The 21,707-nt window shown below is 36.1% G+C and overlaps 3 protein-coding genes across 3 annotated transcripts; all 3 read right to left on the reverse strand.

The window, feature by feature from the left end:
- Nucleotides 1–209: 209 nt before the first annotated feature.
- Nucleotides 210–1,676, reverse strand: LOC146930145 (F-box/kelch-repeat protein At3g23880-like). Its single transcript, XM_085708279.1, has one exon. It carries the CDS (start codon nt 1,457–1,459, stop codon nt 338–340), a length of 1,122 nt encoding a protein of 373 aa, XP_085564405.1. The 5' UTR covers nt 1,460–1,676; the 3' UTR covers nt 210–337.
- A 13,991-nt stretch (nt 1,677–15,667) lies between these two features.
- Nucleotides 15,668–17,347, reverse strand: LOC146930146 (uncharacterized). The gene has a single exon (XM_085707496.1). The coding sequence runs from the start codon at nt 17,345–17,347 to the stop codon at nt 15,668–15,670; it is 1,680 nt and encodes a 559-aa protein (XP_085563622.1).
- A 3,381-nt stretch (nt 17,348–20,728) lies between these two features.
- Nucleotides 20,729–21,616, reverse strand: LOC146930147 (F-box/kelch-repeat protein At3g23880-like). The gene has a single exon (XM_085707497.1). The coding sequence runs from the start codon at nt 21,614–21,616 to the stop codon at nt 20,729–20,731; it is 888 nt and encodes a 295-aa protein (XP_085563623.1).
- Between the last annotated feature and the right edge of the window lie 91 nt (nt 21,617–21,707).

Genomic DNA, 21,707 nt, shown 5'->3' on the forward strand with positions numbered 1-21,707 from the left:
AGTGAACGGTTTTTGACAATTGTGATAAATTAAAAGTCATAACGTAATTAATTGTGACAAGGGTAAAATTGGACAAACAATACCAACAATTCTAAAACATCAAATATTTTGAAATAAAACTTAAGAGCTAAAACATCAAATAAAAAGGAATGGAGGGAGTAATGTAAATGAAAATAACACCAATTGCTCAAACTTCAAATTAACGACAATTAGTCAACAATAATCCATGAAGTCACCACTAATCAGAGCAAGAACAAAATAAAAAACATAAACATAAATTAAAATATCAATTGTAGTTAAATCACATGCTGAAGTGACATAGCACAGCATCCTAGCATTAAAAACAAGGTGATATCAAACTCTCAATACATACTTCTTGGATTATGTATTCAAACCTAGTAAACTTAAAAGTTCCATTCTTGGAATTGTAAACAACCAAGTTCTGTTTGTAATTTCCAATGCACTCCAGCAACACTCGGTCATCCTCAAAAGTATATAAAACCTCGGTCAACTTATAAGATTTACTAGGAACAGTGAACAATTTAGTCCAAGACTCTTGAATTCCATATTCCTTCATGATCCAAACATCATTACCATAAATTATGCACAAGAAATCTCTCAACACATCCAAGGTCAAGTTGGATGTGTCCACTTCATCAAAAGGAGGTAAAACCTTTTGAAAAGATTCTTTCTCCAAATCAAAAGAGACAATAAAGCCTGCACTTTGCCAGTGAGGATCAATAGAGGTCAACCAATTAATTGTGCCGCTCACAAATTTTCCACTCTGCCCAGTACATACACCACGAAAAGGACATTCCTGAATGCTTTTCCAAAAACAGGTACCCAAGGTATGAACCTTCACATCAGTTATGTTCGCATAATTAACATTACTATCACGTACAAAGTATCTCAAAACAACAACCACCTTGTAATTGTCCGTAAAAGAATCATAGCCAAAGCCGAATGTGAGGTAAACTTTACCCATGGCTTTTGGCTTCTGAAGAAGTGGCAATTCCTTGAATTTTCTAATGGAAGGGTTCCACAATAGAACAGGAATAGAAGAAGTTTGGTTAAAGTCGGCAATACAAAGGATACCGTTGCAAGAGGCAACAATGCAAGGTTCATAAAAAATGGTGGAAGGAAAGCTGAGCTGCATGACGTCGGTGGTTACGTCGTCGGTGAAAACGGAGTGGATAGGGTATGACTTGAGAAGGAATTTGCCCTTTCTTATTCTGTGTAGGCGGCATGTGGTTGACATGCGAAGGTGCTTCTTGGCGAATTTAGGATGAGAGATTAGAGAATTCCACGACTTACAAGCACATCGAAGTTGAAGGAGGAGCTTCACAGATAGCCTACACAGAATTTCTTCAATGAGTTCGAAAGGAAGAACGGGAAGTGAATCATCATTGGAAGAGAATGAAGGTGACGGCGGTGATGTTAGGGTTAGCCGCTTGTTCATGGCGGCTCCTCTATTAGAAGAGAATGAAGGTGGCGGCAGATGTTAGGGTTATTCACGCTTTGTTGAACAACAATAACCTTCCTTATAAAAAGAGAGAGAGAAATATCTAATAGATTTTGGAAGTTGTTATAAAACTATTAGAATAAGAAACAAGAATAAAGAGAAGTAGAAAAAAAGAGAGAATAGAGAGAGAAGAAAGAGGATTATATTATTCTCTTCTAGTGTACATGTTACATGCGATCTCTATTTATAGAGAAGTATAATGATATGACTTAAGAGTTAAGTACTTAAGGGATAAGTACAGAAATGTGTGACTTACGAGTTAAGCAAATGTGTCACTTAATAGATAAGCACAAGGGTTGTGGACATCCACTTATAAGCAAGTATAGTCCTACATGGATTATCCTACATCAAAGAAAATCACTTTTTCTTTTTTTCAAAAATATTTGACTTTAAAATATTGGTTCTTTGAGAACTACACTACCAAAAAATTGATTCTTTGAGAACTGTACATCAAATTTAAATCATATTTTATAAATTATTAACGCTATCATTTTAATAGTTTTAAATGAAAAGGTAGTACAAATATGAATAATTCTTTGGAATAGTTTGTTACTTCTATCCCAAATTTATTGCAAGGTTGTTACATTCGTAACAAAAAAAAATGTTTCTCATTAAATAGTTTGTTACATAACACTTTAAAATATAGCAACTAAAATTTTCAAAATATTAAAAGCATTAGAGATTTATGTAACAAATCAATATGTTTTTGAAGATTCACGTAACAAAAAAAATCATTCAAAATTAGGTAACAAATTAATATATTTATAGGGATGTATGTTACAAAAGCAAGAATTTATTCACACTAATCTTTTATTAATTTGTTCCATAAAATTTGTTTTGAACGCAAAATTTATTATGAAAGTTTGTTTAAAAAATATCTAGAATTCATCCTATATGAAACAATTTTCAATTTAAAAAAAAATCATATATGCTATTGGTTAAAAAAAACAATTCATCTGACATCCCGTTTTATGGAAATTTTCAACCAACCACGAATTAAAATAAAATTGATCAAAAATAAAAATTGAGTTTTTATGTTATTCAATAACTACTCAAAATCAAATCAATTCTTTCTGCAATCCATCAAGGATGCATCACTATTGAATTCTTCATGAATTCATGGAGGATAAAGATTGATTTTTAAGTTCTTTAAGAACCATGCAATAAATTTAAACCATAAAATCAATTCTCCAAGCAATCCTTCATAGATTAATGCTTTTGAATTCTTCAGGAATTCAAAGAGAAAAATATTAAGTTCTTCAAGAACTACGTTGTTGAATTTTTCAGGAATTCACATAGAATAATATTGAGTTCTTCAGGAACTACATAATAGATCTCTTTAATTTTATAATGTGAGATCAATCCTTATGCAATGCTTCAGGAATGCATATGGAATAAATAAACACAATAATATAATACAATTCACATAATAACGATTTAATGTATCTATAAGGCACTGATTTCAATTGATGGAATTGTAATAGTATAGCCTATAATCATCGATACAAAAATAAAAACTTATTTACACAAAAAATAGATTAAAAAGTACATACATCAGTTGGTAAGCTCGTGCTGATAACTTGTTATAAAACTATATTAGAATAAGAACAAGAATAAAGAGAAGTAAAGAAAAAGAGAGAATAGAGAGAGAGAGAGAGAGAGAGAGAGAGAGAGAGAGAGAGAGAGAGAGAGAGAGAGAGAGAGAGAGAGAGAGAGAGAGAGAGAGAGAGAGAGAGAGAGAGAGAGAGAGAGAGAGAGAGAGAGAGAGAGAGAGAGAGAGAGAGAGAGAGAGAGAGAGAGATGATTATATTATCCTCTTGTAGTGTACAATATGTTACATGTGATCTCTATTTATAGAGAAGCATAATGATATGACTTAAGAGTTAAATACTTAAGGGATAAGTATATAAATGTGTGACTTACGACTTAAGCAAATGTTGTCAAAAAAAAAAAAAAGTCCACACAAAAATAATGGAATACAGTCCTCACAAATGTACTCTTTTTTACTTTTTTCACATTTCTTAAAGAAAAGTAGTTAGTGTGTCTATTTTGTATGTTAATATTACCAAATTGTCCTCTGTTTGTATGTGTATTAAATTTGACTTTTCAGATTTTAAGACAAGTTAGTAGTATTAATTAAGGGTACGTTTAGGAAAAAAAATAATAAATGAATCTAGTAATTTGAAAAGGGTTTATATATTTAAGAACAAATTTTTAGTCGGTGTTTACATATAGGGACGGAGGGAGTATACTTGTTAGGCATTTATGGATAATACATAACTATGTTTTAGAGTCTAGATGTAGTATGTATCAATCTCATATAAATAATTTTTTATTGGCAAATATTAGTACTTATTTGTTAGATTAATATTTTACTCTTTACTCGGGTTTGAACCTAAGACCTTCAAATGATTAGTGGCTTTCATGGATTGTGTTCATCATTGAGTACTGAGACTCAGCAGATTATAGCATAGTTAAAGATTATGCTATAATCTGAAGAATGATTACAAGGATCTACATTTTGTCCAATCTATTGGCTCACATCTCCTGTCCGTGGTTTTGTCAACACGTTGCTTGGTTAAATCCCGCCATCCATATAAAACATAACAACTCTCATTGATCTTGAGCTAAGTGGGAATTTCCTCGCAAGTCAATTTCCTTCAGAGCTTGGATTGTTGAAAAACTTGTAACAGCTTGAACATTACTATAACAGCCCTGTCGGTAACATTCGTGAGGAGCTTCAAAATCTCACCAAGCTTGTCGATTTGTATATGTCAGTGAACAATTTAACTGGAACTATCCTTTCTTCTGTTTGCAGCCTTCCTATGCTTCATGTTCTACATATTTTGTGTCAGTAATAACCGTTTAGAAGGTTTGGTTCCAAAGTGACTATTTTACCACATGTTTCAATCATTAGCAACAGTTTGACCGGTCCAATTCCTGAGATTAATCGAAATTCTAGAAACTTTTTCAACTTTAACTTCAAGTGAACAAAATTTCAAGACACATACATAACTCCAACAATCTCTTGAGCTATTAGCCTTGTCAAAATTGATTTCAGTTATAAGTTTCTCTATAGTCCAATCCCTTCATAAATTGGTAACCTTAGAAAACTTAATTTGCTTGTGTTACAAGGGAACAAGCTGGTTCACTCATTAGAGTCACTCAACCTTCTTGATCTTTCCAATAATCTCTTAACTGATAACATCCCCGAAAGCCTCTCTGTGTTGTTGTCTAATTCCGTTAACTTTCACACTACCTTTTTTCTGTTCCAATTCCTCCTAAATTGATCAAAGGAGGTTTGGTTTATTAGCGATGATGTCGGTGTATTCCAATTCATCTGATAAATAAATTCCATTTTGGCACATGGTCACAAGAGTAAGAAAATTAACACTATTTGGGTAGCTTGTTTTGGGTCGCTTTCTTCTTGGTGAAGACGCAGCTGTGGTCGAACATGAGGACACGTTCTGTTCATCCTGTTATACTGTTATGTCTTACAAGTTTAGAATGTAGCTTTTTGGTTACCTAGCCCGAGGTAAATAAATTCTCAGTCAAATATGGACAAAGAAATCAATCAATATAAATTGTGACCTATATTCTTGGCCGCACAAATTATAATGCCTTTCATTTTGAAATGCTTTTCAAGTATGACCTTGAAAATGATCATCTGTCGAATGGTCTGCATCCTATGCTACATACTTGATGCAAATAACTTAGGATAACAGTAGATCGATAAGGATCTAAAAGAATAACCAATAATAATATAACAGTATATCATTCAGAATCTAAAAAATACATACTGTTTCAACATTTGATGCAAAAATTGGCACAATGTTGAATGAGATTTAAAATAAAAAAACCTGAGGTAAGATAATAGGTAATTAGTATGAAGCAATGAGGCTCTCTCCATTTATCATATCTGAATTAAAAGCCATTTTTACCTTGGACAAATCAAGTTCAATTAATAGAAGGAAGCATAGGCAGTGGGATGAGTCGGACTAAGGACAGAAAAGGGACGATGTTTAATAATGTGCGGATATCAATTTTGAGACGTGGCTTTGAACACATTTTTCCATTGTTGATTTGAAACACAATAATCAAATTTGTTCATGGAATGCTACCATCAACAAACCCAAATTTGTTCATGGTCACTGCCATCGACTTGACTCAATTCCAGCAAGTATAACAAAACCAGAATCATTAGAATGAGGAAGAAACAAAAGGGTCTGAAATCTTCCATTAAGATTCAAAATTGGAGAAATAAACCAAATGTTCAATCATTATTTGACTGAAGATACATGTAAATACATCTGGTGTAACATAACTATACGAGAAACAATTTTGTAGTGCAACCTGTCCATTTTTTTTTTTACCGATTACGAAAAATAAGTACAATGAAACAAAAAACAAATACATACATTTTAGGAATATGCATTTGAAAGAGGAAAGACCACACAAAATATAAAAATGAAATACGATATGAGGGACCGAACAATTCTTCAAACAAATAATGTAAACTTCAAATTAACGACAGTTAATCAACAATAATCCATGGAGTCACCACTAATCAGAGCAAGAGCAAAATAAAAAACATAAACATAGATTAAAATATAGGTTGTAGTTAAATCACATGTTGAAGTGACATAGCTGTGCATCCTAGCATTAAAAACAAGGTGATATCAAACTCTCAAAACATACTTCTGGGATAGTGTATTCAAACTTAATAAACTTAAACGTTCCATTCTTGGAATCGTAAACAACCAAATTCCGTTTGTAATTTCGAAAGCACTCCAGCAGCACTTGGTCATCCTCAAAAGTATATACAACCTCGGTCAAAATATAAGATTTACCAGAAATTAGTCCAAGAGTGAACAATTTAGTCCAAGACTCTTGAATTCCATATTCCTTCATGACCCAAACATCATTACCAGGAATTATGCACAAGAAATCTCTTAACACACCCAAGGTAAAGTTGGACACATCCACTCTGTCGCGTCATTTTTCGCACGGTCAAAGACCCGCTTTTGGTTTCACGACTGAACGTTTAATTCTTTTCAAAAGAAAGTGGAAAAAGGTTCAAATACCACGTTTTTAAGGGATTAAGGGTTCGGGGGTTGGTTATATTTAGGGAAGGTGTTAGGCACCCTAAATATTCGTAGTACTCTACGAGAACCTCTTGATTTTATTTAACTTTTGTGCTATAAACTTGCTTGCTTTTTAAAAGAAGGAATTTGAAATTATAAAAGAAAATAGAAACCTAAATATCTACATTTTTATTGATTTGGAAGGATGAAACCCTCTGCCTACATATCCACAAGTGGAATCAAAACCATTGTAGTTCTCTCTCGAAAATTATTTGATGAGTTGGATTGATTTTAACATTTTTTTGAAAATGGTTTTAAGAAGGGATAAGAGGCCTCAAGGCATAAGAGAGAATACGATGAAGTTGGTTAATTTTACTTGCAAGAAATCCATGTCTAATGTGGATGTTAAATTGATTGAACATTTGATTAAGAAAACAAAAGGAAAAGAACAACTTGGGTTGAAGTCCAAGGTTTATAAAGAAAATATTTTTGTAGTTTTGCATATTTGATTTTTTTGTTGTTTTTGAGATATAGATAAAAATTAAACTAACGGAGCATAAAAGTAAAACGCGAGTACTTTGTGGTGTCTGTGCATATTCTCATTATTTGTGGCTACATCGTTCCTAATTACATTCTATGGTCTCAAACAAAATATAAATGACAGAAAATAAAGTGCGTGAAGATTAAATTACATTGAGTCCTATTATACATACTAAAACGCAACATTTACACGAAATAAATGGCGAAGCAGCAATGACCAAAACAAAAACACAAATGCACAAGAATGAATAAACATGCTTAAACAAAATGAAAAAAAAAACGAAATGGTTTCATGACTGAACATTTAATTCTTTTCAAAAGAAAGTGGAAAAAGGTTCAAATACCACGTTTTTAAGGGATTAAGGGTTCGGGGGTTGGTTATATTCAGGGAAGGTGTTAGGCACCCTAAATATTCGTAGTACTCTACGAGAACCTCTTGATTTTATTTAACTTTTGTGCTATAAACTTGCTTGCTTTAAAAATGGAATTTCGAAATGATAAAGAAAATAGAGACCTAAATTATCTACATTTTTTATTGATTTGAAAGGAAACATATCCTCTGCCTACGTACCCGTGAAGGATCAAAACCTCGTAGTTCGGGGTTGCGAAATTTACGTTTGATTTGTTTTGTGTTTTTTAATAGTTTTTGAAAAAGGTTTTAAAAATGAAAAGCCAAATGGCAAGTTGGAATTTGTTTGTATTTTTTATATTAAAGAAAATAGACTCAAAGTATAATTAAAATTGATTTTAAATTTGATTAAGAAGTAAACATAAAAAGACGCTCACTTGATTTGGAATCAAGGTTTGTTAATGAAAATATTTTTGTGTTTTTTGCATATCTGAATGTTTTTTGTTGTTTTTGAATAATGATTGAAGTAGAAAATGAAACTAACGGAGCGAGAAAATAAAACGTGTGGACCTGTAGTGTCGTTAGACCGCCACGTAGTCCCTAATAAAAATATATAAAGCGATAAATAAAACACACGCACACGCACTCTTTTTTATTGTTTTTTGTGTTACATTTGTCCTAAATACATGCTAATTCTTGCAATAAAATAAATGACATAAACAAATGCAATAAATAAATATGCAGCATGATAATAATACACCTAAACTAAATGAAATGCATGAGAACCGAAACTAAATGACTTTAACAGAATAAACGATGCATGGATTGAAATAAAAATGCAAATGCAGGGGGGTTGCAGTAGTAATATAGGGGGGGTGCAAACAGCAAATCTGTAGATAACTGAAAGAAAACAGAATAAAGAACTGGGCTTGGGTGAGAGTGGCGAAAATGGGCCTAAGGGTTAGCATAAAGTCTGTTTTTTTTGCTTCAAAGACCCTCATTTCCCATTTTTCTTTCTCTTTCTTCTCCTCATTCTCCCTCACGCTCTCTGTTCTCCAACTTCTTCATTTCTTTATATTTTTTCTTTCTTTAAACAACCTACAAAAAAAGGGAACTTAGATCTATTTCACACAAAAAACAAAATACCTTTTGATGCCTTTTTATGGACCGATTTGTGTTCTGTTTGTATATGTTGTGATATGGTTTTGAGAATGAATGTGTTATGGGTGAATGAATTTGGCTCTCTGTATGTGTTGGTGATTGTTTGTGCGAGTGCGATGTGGTTGTATGCGTGTGTTGTGTTGGTTGTGTGCGGAATTCTCTGTGTATGTGTCTCTGTTTTGGATCGAAAATCCCCCCCTTGTTCTTGTGTGTGAATTGCTCTCTAAATAGGCAACTAAAATGGCTTTTTCTTGTGGAATCAATTGCTGGAAAGAGATAGTGAACATGTGCAAAGGATGGGCGTGATGTTTTGTTGTCTGCAGGCGTGGGCAAGGGAAACATGGGCAAGGCGGTGGGTTCCTTTGGAAAAGAGTATGGACATAATAATAAACAAAGAAGGAGGATGGACAAAGTATGGGCAACGAGGACAAGGACCAAACTTATGGACAGAACTTAAAATAACAATAATAATAAATGACTTAAAAAACGAAAATGAAATAAACATAAATATTAAAAAAGAAAATAAAGTTAATTAAACTAAAAAGTATTTAAAAATAAAAGATGGAAATTAAAATAGAAGAAAAAGAGAGAAGAGGGTCCCGACTCGGAATCAAATATGAGGTATTTTAAAATACCCCTCTGTCGAGATTTTCACCGAAAAAAGGCTGAGATTGATCGGGTTTAAAAGACACGTGTCAGTGTATGAATGCATGATTATTTGGTCAAAATTTGGGGTATGACAGATGCCCCTATTTAAGTTTCTTCGTCTCGGAGATTTGAAGAGTGAATCTTTGATTTGACGGGTCGAAGGGACTTAAATATCGAGTACACCAATTTTGACCATTTGAAATGCTCAGAATGCAGTGCTTATGAATATAATGATATGAATGCATGCAAATGCAATTATGAATGCGACAAGCGGCAAGCATATGCCGACTGAGGGACAAACTGATAGTTATTACTGGGGAGGAAAGACTGTTTATTACCGTGAATTGGGTAAAGACCAACACGCAAGAGATAAAACTATGTCTATTACCGTGAATTAGGTAAAGACCATAATGCAAAAGATAAAACCAAGCTATTACCGTGAATTAGGTAAAGACCTGTCTGTCACCGTGAATTAGGTGAAGACAAACAATGCAAGAAATGAAACATGTCTATTACCGTGAACTAGGTAAAGACCATAATGCAAAAGATAAAACCAGTCTATTACCGTGAATTAGGTAAAGACCTGTCTGTCACCGTGAATTAGGTGAAGACGAACAACTGCAAGAAATAAATCAGTCTATTACCGTGAATTAGGTAAAGACCTGTCTGTCACCGTGAATTAGGTGAAGACGAACAATGCAAGAAATAAATCAGTCTATTACCGTGAATTAGGTAAAGACCTGTCTGTCACCGTGAATTAGGTGGAGACGAACAATACAAGGGATAAAACTTGTCTATTACCGTGAATTAGGTAAAGACCTGTCTATCACCGTGAATTAGGTGGAGACGAACAATGCAAGGGATAAAACTTGTCTATTACCGTGAATTAGGTAAAGACCGGTCTGTCACCATGAATTAGGTGAAGACGAACAAAGCAAGCATGTCTATGACCGTGAATTAGGTAAAGACGAACAACTGCAAGAAATAAGAAACGTGTCTATTACCGTGAATTAGGTAAAGACGAACAACTGCAAGAAATAAAACACATGTCTATTACCGTGAATTAGGTAAAGACCTGTCTGTCACCGTGAATTAGGTGAAGACGAACAACTGCAAGAAATAAGAAACGTGTCTATTACCGTGAATTAGGTAAAGACCTGTCTGTCACCGTGAATTAGGTGAAGACGAACAACTGCAAGAAATAAGAAACGTGTCTATTACCGTGAATTAGGTAAAGACGAACACAAAGCTTGAACAATCGTTGGGGAATTTTGGATTGACATTGGTAAAGATGAATATTTGGTGGGACCTGCCACTTGAAAGAAATTTATTGGTGACATTTATGAATTAGACACTTTGGGGATGATATTTTTTTTTTTTTTATGCATTGGAATGAGGCACATGAAAATAATGCAATTATGTATGAATGATATTTATATGCATGCTATGTATGCATGAATGAATGTATGCGTATGAGACTCGTATGACAGTATAATGGTAAGACAGTTGCGACAAGGTTGGGCAGGTCCAAAGAAAGTGGCCCGACATCACATTATAAGCATTCAGCAATCTTCATTGGGGATAACATCACTTGGGGATGAATCAAACACAGCCGGGGTACAACCCTTCAAACACATCACTGCCGAAAATCGCCATTAATCGAACCAGTATAAATTGCATTCTTTCATTTGGCTCACTTGAACTGTGATGCCTCTGTCTTTGTTTTTTTTTTTTTTTTTTAAAATCCCTAACTTTTGCCTGGATCGCCTTTTCAGGTTTTCAATCCACCGGGATGCTCATTTTTGCCTAAGCCGCCTTTTCAGGTTTTCGACTTAGCGAGCTCATTTTTTTTTTTTTGACAGAGGTCATCTCACAACTTTTGATCATGTTCGCCTTACGGAGTTTAACTGTCCTTGAGTCGGACGCTAATGTATGTTTCACCTACTCATAAGTTCAAAGAAGATGTGCTTGTTGTTTATGCCTTTCAAAAGACATGAAAAAGGTTTTAAAATAATATTTTTTTTTTTTTTGCTTTAAGTATTCACATCAAAAATAGAAGAAAATTTTGAAAACATAAATGAGAATTTCAAATAAATGGGCACCGACTCAAATTAATGTAATGGAGTGGTAGCATGCCAAAGGCGTGGCTCCACGGATTTTAAAAAGTTTGAAAAAAATGGTAATTATATGGGAAAGGTATATTAAAGACAAATAACCGTTATACTCCCTGACAACATTTGAATTCCACTGTTCCGAGTCATTGATTTGCAGATGATTCATATCGGAGATCCTTTTGACAGTTGAAATGCCCCAGATGAATCATATATGATTGGATGCAGTTACCTTGTCATAAATTGGAGGTCTTTTTACGATAAGTCGGTTTAGGATTTGTGTGTGGAGTTAGTGACTGTTTTCTTTACTGTAAAAGCTGCTGGTTTGATAATTTTTGGTTCGGTTATGTGACTGGTGTGGTGTGTTAATGGTTTTGTGGGCTTGAGATCGGTCTTGGTACGGCTGTGGTTGGATTTGGTTATTGTTGGATCGATGGTGGTGATGAGTGGTGTACGACTATGGTTTGTTTGAATGATGTTGCTGGTTCGGTAACAGGTATGTTTGGGTTTGAAAGGATTTGCGATGCAGGTTTTACGGGAAAGTTGTTTGTGTGAAATTAGCTCTGTATGAAACTGTCTGTGTGAATTCTTTGCAGGTTTTTGGGTTGATGAAAAAAATTCAGTTCTCCTCCCCCTGTGTTGTGCGCTGATCCCCTTCAAATAGGCAACAATCAAGGTCTCAAGACAAAGGATGATGGGTCGTTTTTCTGAACATGTGCATTTGTGCGAATCTACAGCGTGAGCATCTTTGCGCGTGAGCATGGCAGACAAAAGCGTTGAGGCATGGGCAAAGGGACAAGACTGTATGGACCTAGTAATAATAATAATAATAATAATAATAATAATAATAATAATAATAATAATAATAATAATAATAATAATAATAATAATAATAAAATACAAAACGAAAATGAAATACCAAAAAATATTTAAACGGAAATTAAAATTAAATAAGACTAAAAATTTTAAAATAAAAGATGGATATTAAAAAAGATGAGAGAAGAGGGCCCGACACAGAATCAAATATGAGGTATTTTAAAATACCTCTCTGCCAAATTTTTCGCTGAAAACGCGGAGTTTGGTCAGGTCTAAAAGACACGTGTCGATGCATGAATGCGTGATATTTGGTCAAAATTTGGGGTATGACAGATGCCCCTATTTAAGTTTCTTCGTCCGGAGATTTGAAGATAGAATCTTTGTTTTGACGGGTCGAAGAGACTTAAATATCGAGTACACCAATTTTGACCAGTTGAGAATGCAATGTTTATGAATATGAATGCATGCAAATGTGATTATGAATGCAACAAACGACAAACATATGTCGACTGGAGTACAAACTGATAGTTATCACTGGGGAGCAAAGATTGTCTATTACCATTACTGCGGTAAAGACGAACATACGAAAAGAAAATATTGTCAGTTACTTTCACGGAGTAACGACGACATACGGAAAGAAAATACTGTCAGTTACCTTCACGGAGTAACGACGAACATACGAAAGAAAATACTGTCAGTTACCTTCACGGAGTAACGATGAACATACGAAAGAAAATACTGTCAGTTACCTTCACAGAGTAACGACGAACATACGCAAGAAAATACTGTCAGTTACCTTCACAGAGTAATGACGACATACGGAAAGAAAATACTGTCAGTTACCTTCACGGAGTAACGACGACATACAGAAAGAAAATACTGTCAGTTACCTTCACAGAGTAACGACGAACATACGAAAGAAAATACTGTCAGTTACCTTCACAGAGTAACGACGAACATACGAAAGAAAATACTGTCAGTTACCTTCACGGAGTAACGACGAACATACGAGAGAAAAAGGACAATGTCTGTTACTTTTGAACTGGTAAAGACAAATAAGAAATAAATTTGTCAATTACTTTTGAATTAGTAAAAGACACTCGAGATAAGGTTTGAACAATTACTGGGGGAATTTTGAGAAGACAATGGTAAAATGTGAAATATTTGGTGGGACCTGCCACTTGAAACAAATTTAATTGGTAGTAAACTTTTGAATTAGTCATATTGGGGATGACACTTTTATGCGATACAATTGAAATAGGACACTGGGTGACAATGCAATCATGTATGAATGATATTTGTACACATGCTATGTATGCATGAATGATATTTGTATGCATGTTATGTATGAATGTATGAATATGTATGAGACTCATATGGCAATATGATGGTGAGACTGATGAGACAAAGCTGGACAGGTCCAAAAGAATGTGGCCCGACATCACGCTTCAAGCATTCGGCACTCTTCATTGGGGATAACATCACTTGGGGATGAATCAAAACACTGTCGGGGTAAAGCCCTTTGAGTAAACACTGGCAGAAGTCGCCGTTTCTCGGAATAAAACTCCTCAATCAATCATTCTGGCTGAAGTCGCCATTTTGTAAACCAGCATAACGTGCATTCTTCTATTTGGCCCACTTGAACTGTGATGCCTCTGTCTTTGTTTTTTCATTTTTTTTTTGTAAATTTTGAATCCCTAATTTTTGCCTGGATCACCCTTTCAGGTTTTCAATCCACCGGGATGCTCATTTTTGCCTAAGCCGCCCTTTCAGGTTTTCGACTTCGCGAGCTCTTTTTTTTTTTTTTTTTTGACAGAGGTCATCTCCCAGCACTTGGTCATACCTACTTTGCAGAGTTCAAATGTCCTTGAGACGGATGCTGATGCATGTTTCAACTACTCATAAGTTCAAAGAAAATGTACTTGTTGTTTATGCTTTTCAAAAGACATGAAAAAGGTTTTAAAATAAAAATTTTTGCTTTAAATATTAACATCAAAAATAGAAGAAAATTTTGCAAACATAACAAATGAGAATTTCAAAAAAATGGGTACAAGCTCAAATTAGATGTAATGGAGTGGTAGCATGCCAAAGGCGTGGCTCCACAGATTTTAAAAAGTTTGGAAAATGGTAATTATAAAGGGAAAGGTACGTTGAACACAATAACCGTTATACTCCCTGACAACTTTGAACTCCACTGTTCTGAGTTATTGATTTGCGGATGCTTCATAGTGGAGATCCTTTTGACAGTTGAAAATGCCCCAGTTGAATCATAACTGATTTGCTGCAGTTATCTTGCCATAAATTGGAGGTCTTTTTACGACTGAAATGCCCCAAGCTTCGAATTGGATGTTCTTTGATAGCAGGTATGCCCCAAGCTTCAGATTGGATGTTCTTTGATAGCATACATGCCCCACGCGGATTGTTATTGATTGGATGCAGTTACTTTGTCATTTGATCCTTAATTTTTGCCTAGATCGCCTTTTTAGGTTTTCAATCTATCAGGATAATCATTTTTGTTTATGTCTCTAACTTTTGCATGGACCGCCCTTTCAGGTTTTCAGTCCACCGAGACGCTCATTTTTGCCTGAGTTGCTTTTTCAAGTTTGTGACTCATCGAGCTTTCATTTTATTGACAAAGTATTTTTTGACTGCATCAGTATTCACATGACATACAAGTTTGCTATCATTCCTCGTAATTTGGCATCCATTTGCCCCTGGGACAAATCCACTTTCTTGACATTCGCGGGGGCCAACCTTCTTTGTCGCATACTTGTTTTATCCTTTTGATATGACCGTCCATGACACATGGCAATAGTACTTTTAAATCTGTCGTTGTAACTTCCGTTGACAGGACTTTGACTTCCAAGAGAAGCGCTGACTTGCAAACCGAGGGATGGTGGGGGATTGCCCCTGCTGAAGTGTGTACTGAAGTACAATACCCGTACAAGGCAAATCGTGCCGTCTTTGTAATTGAAAGTTCTCTTCAGGACAATCTTTCTTGATATTTGCAGCTTCGACGACCGAAATGCCCCAGTAGGCGAGAAATCTCATTGGAAAACTTCTTCATCATCCTCCTCTTAAGCCTTGGATATAAGAAACTCAAAGTCGAAAGAGAGTACAGTGTTTAAGTGTTCAACGGGTTTAAAAATGCATGATTTGATTATTGATATAAACATTATGATTATGCAGATATGTGGAAATGATTAAAGGAAAATAATTTTTTTTTTATTACCATTTTTCCAGAAAAACACAAAATAAAAGCAGATTTGGGATCAAAATGATCTTTTCATTAATGATGGAAAGTACTTAAAGCAAAAGCTCTACACAAGTTCACTTACGTCTCGGGTGTGACGAAAGGATTTTTTTTCTTAGAAAACATAAACAACCAGCAAACATATTTCTTGAACAAATGAGTAGCGGAAGAAAATATCAAACACTAGATATTATGAGGTGGTAGCGGATTGACTTGCACATTTGGATCCGAGTCTGTGAAGGATAACTCCTTGTTCTGGATCAACTTCTGAACCTCCTCCTTAAGAGGGTAACACTGCTCAATGTCGTGCCCCGGTGCCCCTTGATGGAATTCACAGGTGAGGTCGGCACGGTACCAGGGAGGTAAAGGATTTTGCACGCGAGGGGGAGCCTTGAGTTGCACCAGATTACTTGCAAGTAGGGAGGGTAATAAATCCTTATATAACATGGGTATAGGAGGGAAATGGTTTCTAGGACGACGAGGCTGTTGTTGAGCTTGATGTTGTTGTTGAGGCAGCGGAGGTTGATATGGTTGTTGGTAGAATTGTTGAGGGTTATGTGGGAGAGGGTAATTGGTCTGGTATAATGGTGGATAATATGGTTGAAGTCCTTGAGGCCTTTGTGGTTGGTGATTTAGTCGTTGATTTGTATTGGTAGCGGGTGTTATGGCAGCAACTTGTTGATGAGCTGGATAGCGTTGTTGGGCCACTATACCGACTTCCTGTTCCTTTTTCCTGGGAAACTCGTTACCATACCTCTTGGTACCACTAGTGGACGCATCATCCTTTGCTATTCGTCCTTCCCGGACACCTTCCTCAACACTTATACCTACGCTGACCACATCCGCGAAGCTTCCAGATGCACACCCCACCATCTTTCCGTAGTAGAATGGGTTGAGAGTTTTCAAGAACAACTTGGTCAACTCCTTTTCTTCCACCCGTGGGCTGACCTGAGCGGCGATATTCCTCCACCGATGAGCGTACTCCTTAAATGTTTCTCTTTCTCTTTGAGTTTCAGCCTGGAGGTCACCTCGATCCGGCGCCAAGTCTACGTTGTAGTCATATTGTTGCACAAAGGCATCACATAAGTCCTGGAAATCTTGGATGCTTGTTTTGTCCAGGTTCCTGTACCACTTTGAAGCGGGGTTAGCCAAGCTTTCTTGGAAAAAGTATATGAGGACCTCATCGTCTTTAGCATACGCAGACATTTTTCTTACGTACATCGTCAGGTGGTCCTTTGGACAGGAGTCCCCCTTATACTTTTCAAAGTCAGGTACCTTGAATTTATGGGGTATCCGGACGTTCGGTACTAGACAAAGGTCATGAGCAGATTTCCCGTAAGCTTCTTTTCCCTTTAGAGCTCTCAATTCCCGATGCATCTCTTCATACTTTTCTTGTAAGTCATCAACTCTATCCTGCCCCCTTACATTTCCGGAATGGAAGATGGGTTCTTCTTCTTGTGGTGTAGCATGAACAGCAGGCGCTGAGTAGGTCACAACAGCTGGAGGAAATATCGGGACTTGCCGAGGAACATGAGTTGCATGTTGCAAAGTAGGCATTTGTGCTTCACAGGCAATGGGGCGAAGTATCTCGCCGGCAGTCAAAGGTTGAAACCATGGCGTGGACTGTTGTGGAGCTGAGTATGTCGGAGTGTCGGCACAAAAGGTCCATTCAGGGCCAGTAGCTTCGGCTCGGGTTCTGATAGGAGGAGGAGGGGGTAGCGGAGTGTGCGCCACTGCCAACACCTTTACCAGGGTGGTTAATTCTTCCATCTTCGTTTTCATGTCCGCCAACTCATCCAGTTTGGCATTCAAGGTTGTCACCTCAGCACGAAGTGTCTCATTGTCTTGCTCAATACGTTCCATTTTACTCTTGAAGTTTGCCCGAGTGCCGTATACAATAGTTGACCGGTAGCGAGTGCGTCGGGCCACAGTTGAGACAGTTTAACCTCTTTTTGAAGAAGAAAATTTAGTGAGACTTGAGTTCGGAAATTGTGAAATGCAGGATGATGTATGATATGTTTATGCAAAATAGGCATGAATTTTTTGTTTATCAAAGGATTTGTCAAGGTGAATTGTAAACATCGCAGAGGAAACATGATATCATTTGTAAATTTGTAAAGCTATTGCAATCGGTTCTATTTTCCTTTAAATGTGGAATATTTCTGATGTTTACAAAAACTTATCTAAATCCTTCGATGTTTTAATGAAAAAAAGTTTTTATGCATGTATGCATGTATGCATGATTACGCTACACAAACGGTGAAAATATGGTGAAGTTTAAGTCCATATGTTGGAGCCAAAGGTAACAACGCCATTTGGTAAGGACTATGGTTTAATTTGCACTTGTATCACAGGTTCTACCAAGTTCCCAGAGTTATCAACCACTCCCGAACACTATCGGGTACGGAAATACTTCCGATCCAACAATGTTCGTAAGAAAGTCTCGTCTGAGTGTGGTATCGCGTGTCAACTAAACCAAGATTACTCATGATTAGCCACCACACCACGTCCTAGAAGGCCAAGAGGGGTTAAAGGTAACTAAAGGTCCTCAACTTTCGACAGTCACTTGAAAATAACATGTCGAACACGAATACTCATGCCAACATAGTATACTTCCAAGATCCCTCAGTTGAGTGGGGTTATCACATGTGTCGCAAACCAAAATTCACTCTTGGCAAGGCACTATGATCATACCACCGTCCTATCTTAAATTTCTCTCAAGTCCGGGTGTAGGACTTATCTCACCACTCACGTTGGAAATGAGAAAGAAGAAGGGAGCACAAATATACACGTGATTTCCATCTTTTATTTAAAACATGTTTTTTTTTTTAGCAAGTTTATAACACAAATTTTAAATAAAGCCAAGTTAGGTTTAACCCTCTTACTTTTATTCCCCAGTGAAGTCGCCATTTCTGTCGCGTCATTTTTCGCACGGTCAAAGACCCGCTTTTGGTTTCACGACTGAACGTTTAATTCTTTTCAAAAGAAAGTGGAAAAAGGTTCAAATACCACGTTTTTAAGGGATTAAGGGTTCGGGGGTTGGTTATATTTAGGGAAGGTGTTAGGCACCCTAAATATTCGTAGTACTCTACGAGAACCTCTTGATTTTATTTAACTTTTGTGCTATAAACTTGCTTGCTTTTTAAAAGAAGGAATTTGAAATTATAAAAGAAAATAGAAACCTAAATATCTACATTTTTATTGATTTGGAAGGATGAAACCCTCTGCCTACATATCCACAAGTGGAATCAAAACCATTGTAGTTCTCTCTCGAAAATTATTTGATGAGTTGGATTGATTTTAACATTTTTTTGAAAATGGTTTTAAGAAGGGATAAGAGGCCTCAAGGCATAAGAGAGAATACGATGAAGTTGGTTAATTTTACTTGCAAGAAATCCATGTCTAATGTGGATGTTAAATTGATTGAACATTTGATTAAGAAAACAAAAGGAAAAGAACAACTTGGGTTGAAGTCCAAGGTTTATAAAGAAAATATTTTTGTAGTTTTGCATATTTGATTTTTTTGTTGTTTTTGAGATATAGATAAAAATTAAACTAACGGAGCATAAAAGTAAAACGCGAGTACTTTGTGGTGTCTGTGCATATTCTCATTATTTGTGGCTACATCGTTCCTAATTACATTCTATGGTCTCAAACAAAATATAAATGACAGAAAATAAAGTGCGTGAAGATTAAATTACATTGAGTCCTATTATACATACTAAAACGCAACATTTACACGAAATAAATGGCGAAGCAGCAATGACCAAAACAAAAACACAAATGCACAAGAATGAATAAACATGCTTAAACAAAATGAAAAAAAAAACGAAATGGAATATGCATGCAATAATTTTTAAACCTAAATGGACTAAGATGCATATGAAGTGAAGTTTAAATCATTAAGTAGTACAAAATGCATGATATAAAAAAGGTTTGAACTTAGATGCATGTAAAGCATAAATAAATTTAAACAGACTTATATGATAAAACAATGGATGGTTTTAAAAAGAAAACGAGTTGCAAATGCATGAAAATGTTAATGTGTAATGAAGCAGGGGGGTGCAACGAGTAACATAAAGGTGTAAACAGTATGCAGAATAAAGAAACGGGTCAAGAGTAAATGGACTGGGTTGGTGTATACGGGTTATGGGTCAACCCGGTTCGGATGGGTTGGCATAAAATGGTATAAGACCCAAAAATTTCATTCTACCCACAGCTTTCTCTCTCTCGGCTTCCCCTCTCTCAAATGCTCTCTCCTTCACTTCTTCTTCTCCATGTCCGACGGGAAAGAAAGATGGGCGGCGGCCAGCCACTCCAGGTGGTGGCGCCGCCCGCAACTTATTCTTTTTCGTTTTCTCACCTGAAAATACACAAACACACACGTATGAATCAAAGATCTACAAGTTAAAACACGTTTCTACCTTTTTGTCACTGCTTCTCAGATTGATTCGGTTTAGGATTTGTGTGTGGAGTTAGTGACTGTTTTCTTTACTGTAAAAGCTGCTGGTTTGATGATTTTTGGTTCGGTTATGTGACTGGTGTGGTGTGTTAATGGTTTTGTGGGCTTGAGATCGGTCTTGGTACGGCTGTGGTTGGATTTGGTTATTGTTGGATCGATGGTGGTGATGAGTGGTGTACGACTATGGTTTGTTTGAATGATGTTGCTGGTTCGGTAACAGGTATGTTTGGGTTTGAAAGGATTTGCGATGCAGGTTTTACGGGAAAGTTGTTTGTGTGAAATTAGCTCTGTATGAAACTGTCTGTGTGAATTCTTTGCAGGTTTTTGGGTTGATGAAAAAAATTCAGTTCTCCTCCCCCTGTGTTGTGCGCTGATCCCCTTCAAATAGGCAACAATCAAGGTCTCAAGACAAAGGATGATGGGTCGTTTTTCTGAACATGTGCATTTGTGCGAATCTACAGCGTGAGCATCTTTGCGCGTGAGCATGGCAGACAAAAGCGTTGAGGCATGGGCAAAGGGACAAGACTGTATGGACCTAGTAATAATAATAATAATAATAATAATAATAATAATAATAATAATAATAATAAAATACAAAACGAAAATGAAATACCAAAAAATATTTAAACGGAAATTAAAATTAAATAAGACTAAAATTTTTAAAATAAAAGATGGATATTAAAAAAGATGAGAGAAGAGGGCCCGACACAGAATCAAATATGAAGTATTTTAAAATACCTCTCTGCCAAATTTTTCGCTGAAAACGCGGAGTTTGGTCAGGTCTAAAAGACACGTGTCGATGCATGAATGCGTGATATTTGGTCAAAATTTGGGGTATGACACACTCCTTCATCATCAGGAGGCAAAATCTTTTGACAAGATTCTTTCTCCAAATCAAAAGAAACAATAAAGCGTACACTTTGCCCGGAGATATCAATATATGCCAGCCAATTAATTGTGCCGCTCACAAATTTTCCACACTGCCTAGTAGGTACAGCAACAAAAGGACACTCCCGAATGCTTTTCCAAAAATAGGTACCCAAGGTATGAACCTTCACATCAGTTTTGCAGACATACTTAAGATTATTATCAAGTACAGTGTATCTAAAAACAACAACCACCTTGTAATTATCCATCGAAGAATCATAGCCAAATCCGAATGTGTGGATACACATCACTTTTGGCTTTTCAAGAAGTGGCAATTCCTTGAATTTTCTAATGGAAGGGTTCCACAATAGAACTGGAATGGAAGAAGTTTGGACAAAGTCGGCAATACAAAGGATACCGTTGCAAGAGGCAACAATGCGAGGTTCATAAAAAATGGTGGAAGGAAAGCTGAGCTGCATGACGTCAGTGGTTACGTCGTCTGTGAATACCGAGTGGAGTGGGTGTGACTTGAGAAGGAATTTGCCCTCTCTTATTCTGTGTAGGTGGCATGTGGTTGACATGCGAAGGTGCTTCTTGGCGAATTTAGGATGAGAGATTAGAGAATTCCACGACTTACAAGCACATCGAAGTTGAAGGAGGAGCTTCACTGATAGCCTACACAGAATTTCTTCAATGAGTTCGAAAGGAAGAACGGGAAGTGAATCATCATTGGAAGAGAATGAAGGTGACGGCGGTGATGTTAGGGTTAGCCGCTTGTTCATGGTAGCAGATGTTTTCTCCATTGGAAGAGTGAGCGACAGATGTTAGGTTTAGGGTTATTCTCGCTTTGTTGAACAACAATAGCCTTCCTTACTTATAAAAAAGGATATCTAA

This window comes from Medicago sativa, chromosome 4 (genome assembly GCF_051527215.1).
Source record: "Medicago sativa cultivar Bolivia chromosome 4, Bolivia_mono, whole genome shotgun sequence".
NCBI classification, from domain to species: domain Eukaryota; kingdom Viridiplantae; phylum Streptophyta; class Magnoliopsida; order Fabales; family Fabaceae; genus Medicago; species Medicago sativa.

Coding starts and splice junctions, on each gene's coding strand:
- LOC146930145 (XM_085708279.1), bottom strand. CDS start 1,459: ATGAACAAGCGGCTAACCCTAACATCACCGCCGTCACCTTCATTCTCT.
- LOC146930146 (XM_085707496.1), bottom strand. CDS start 17,347: ATGGAACGTATTGAGCAAGACAATGAGACACTTCGTGCTGAGGTGACA.
- LOC146930147 (XM_085707497.1), bottom strand. CDS start 21,616: ATGGAGAAAACATCTGCTACCATGAACAAGCGGCTAACCCTAACATCA.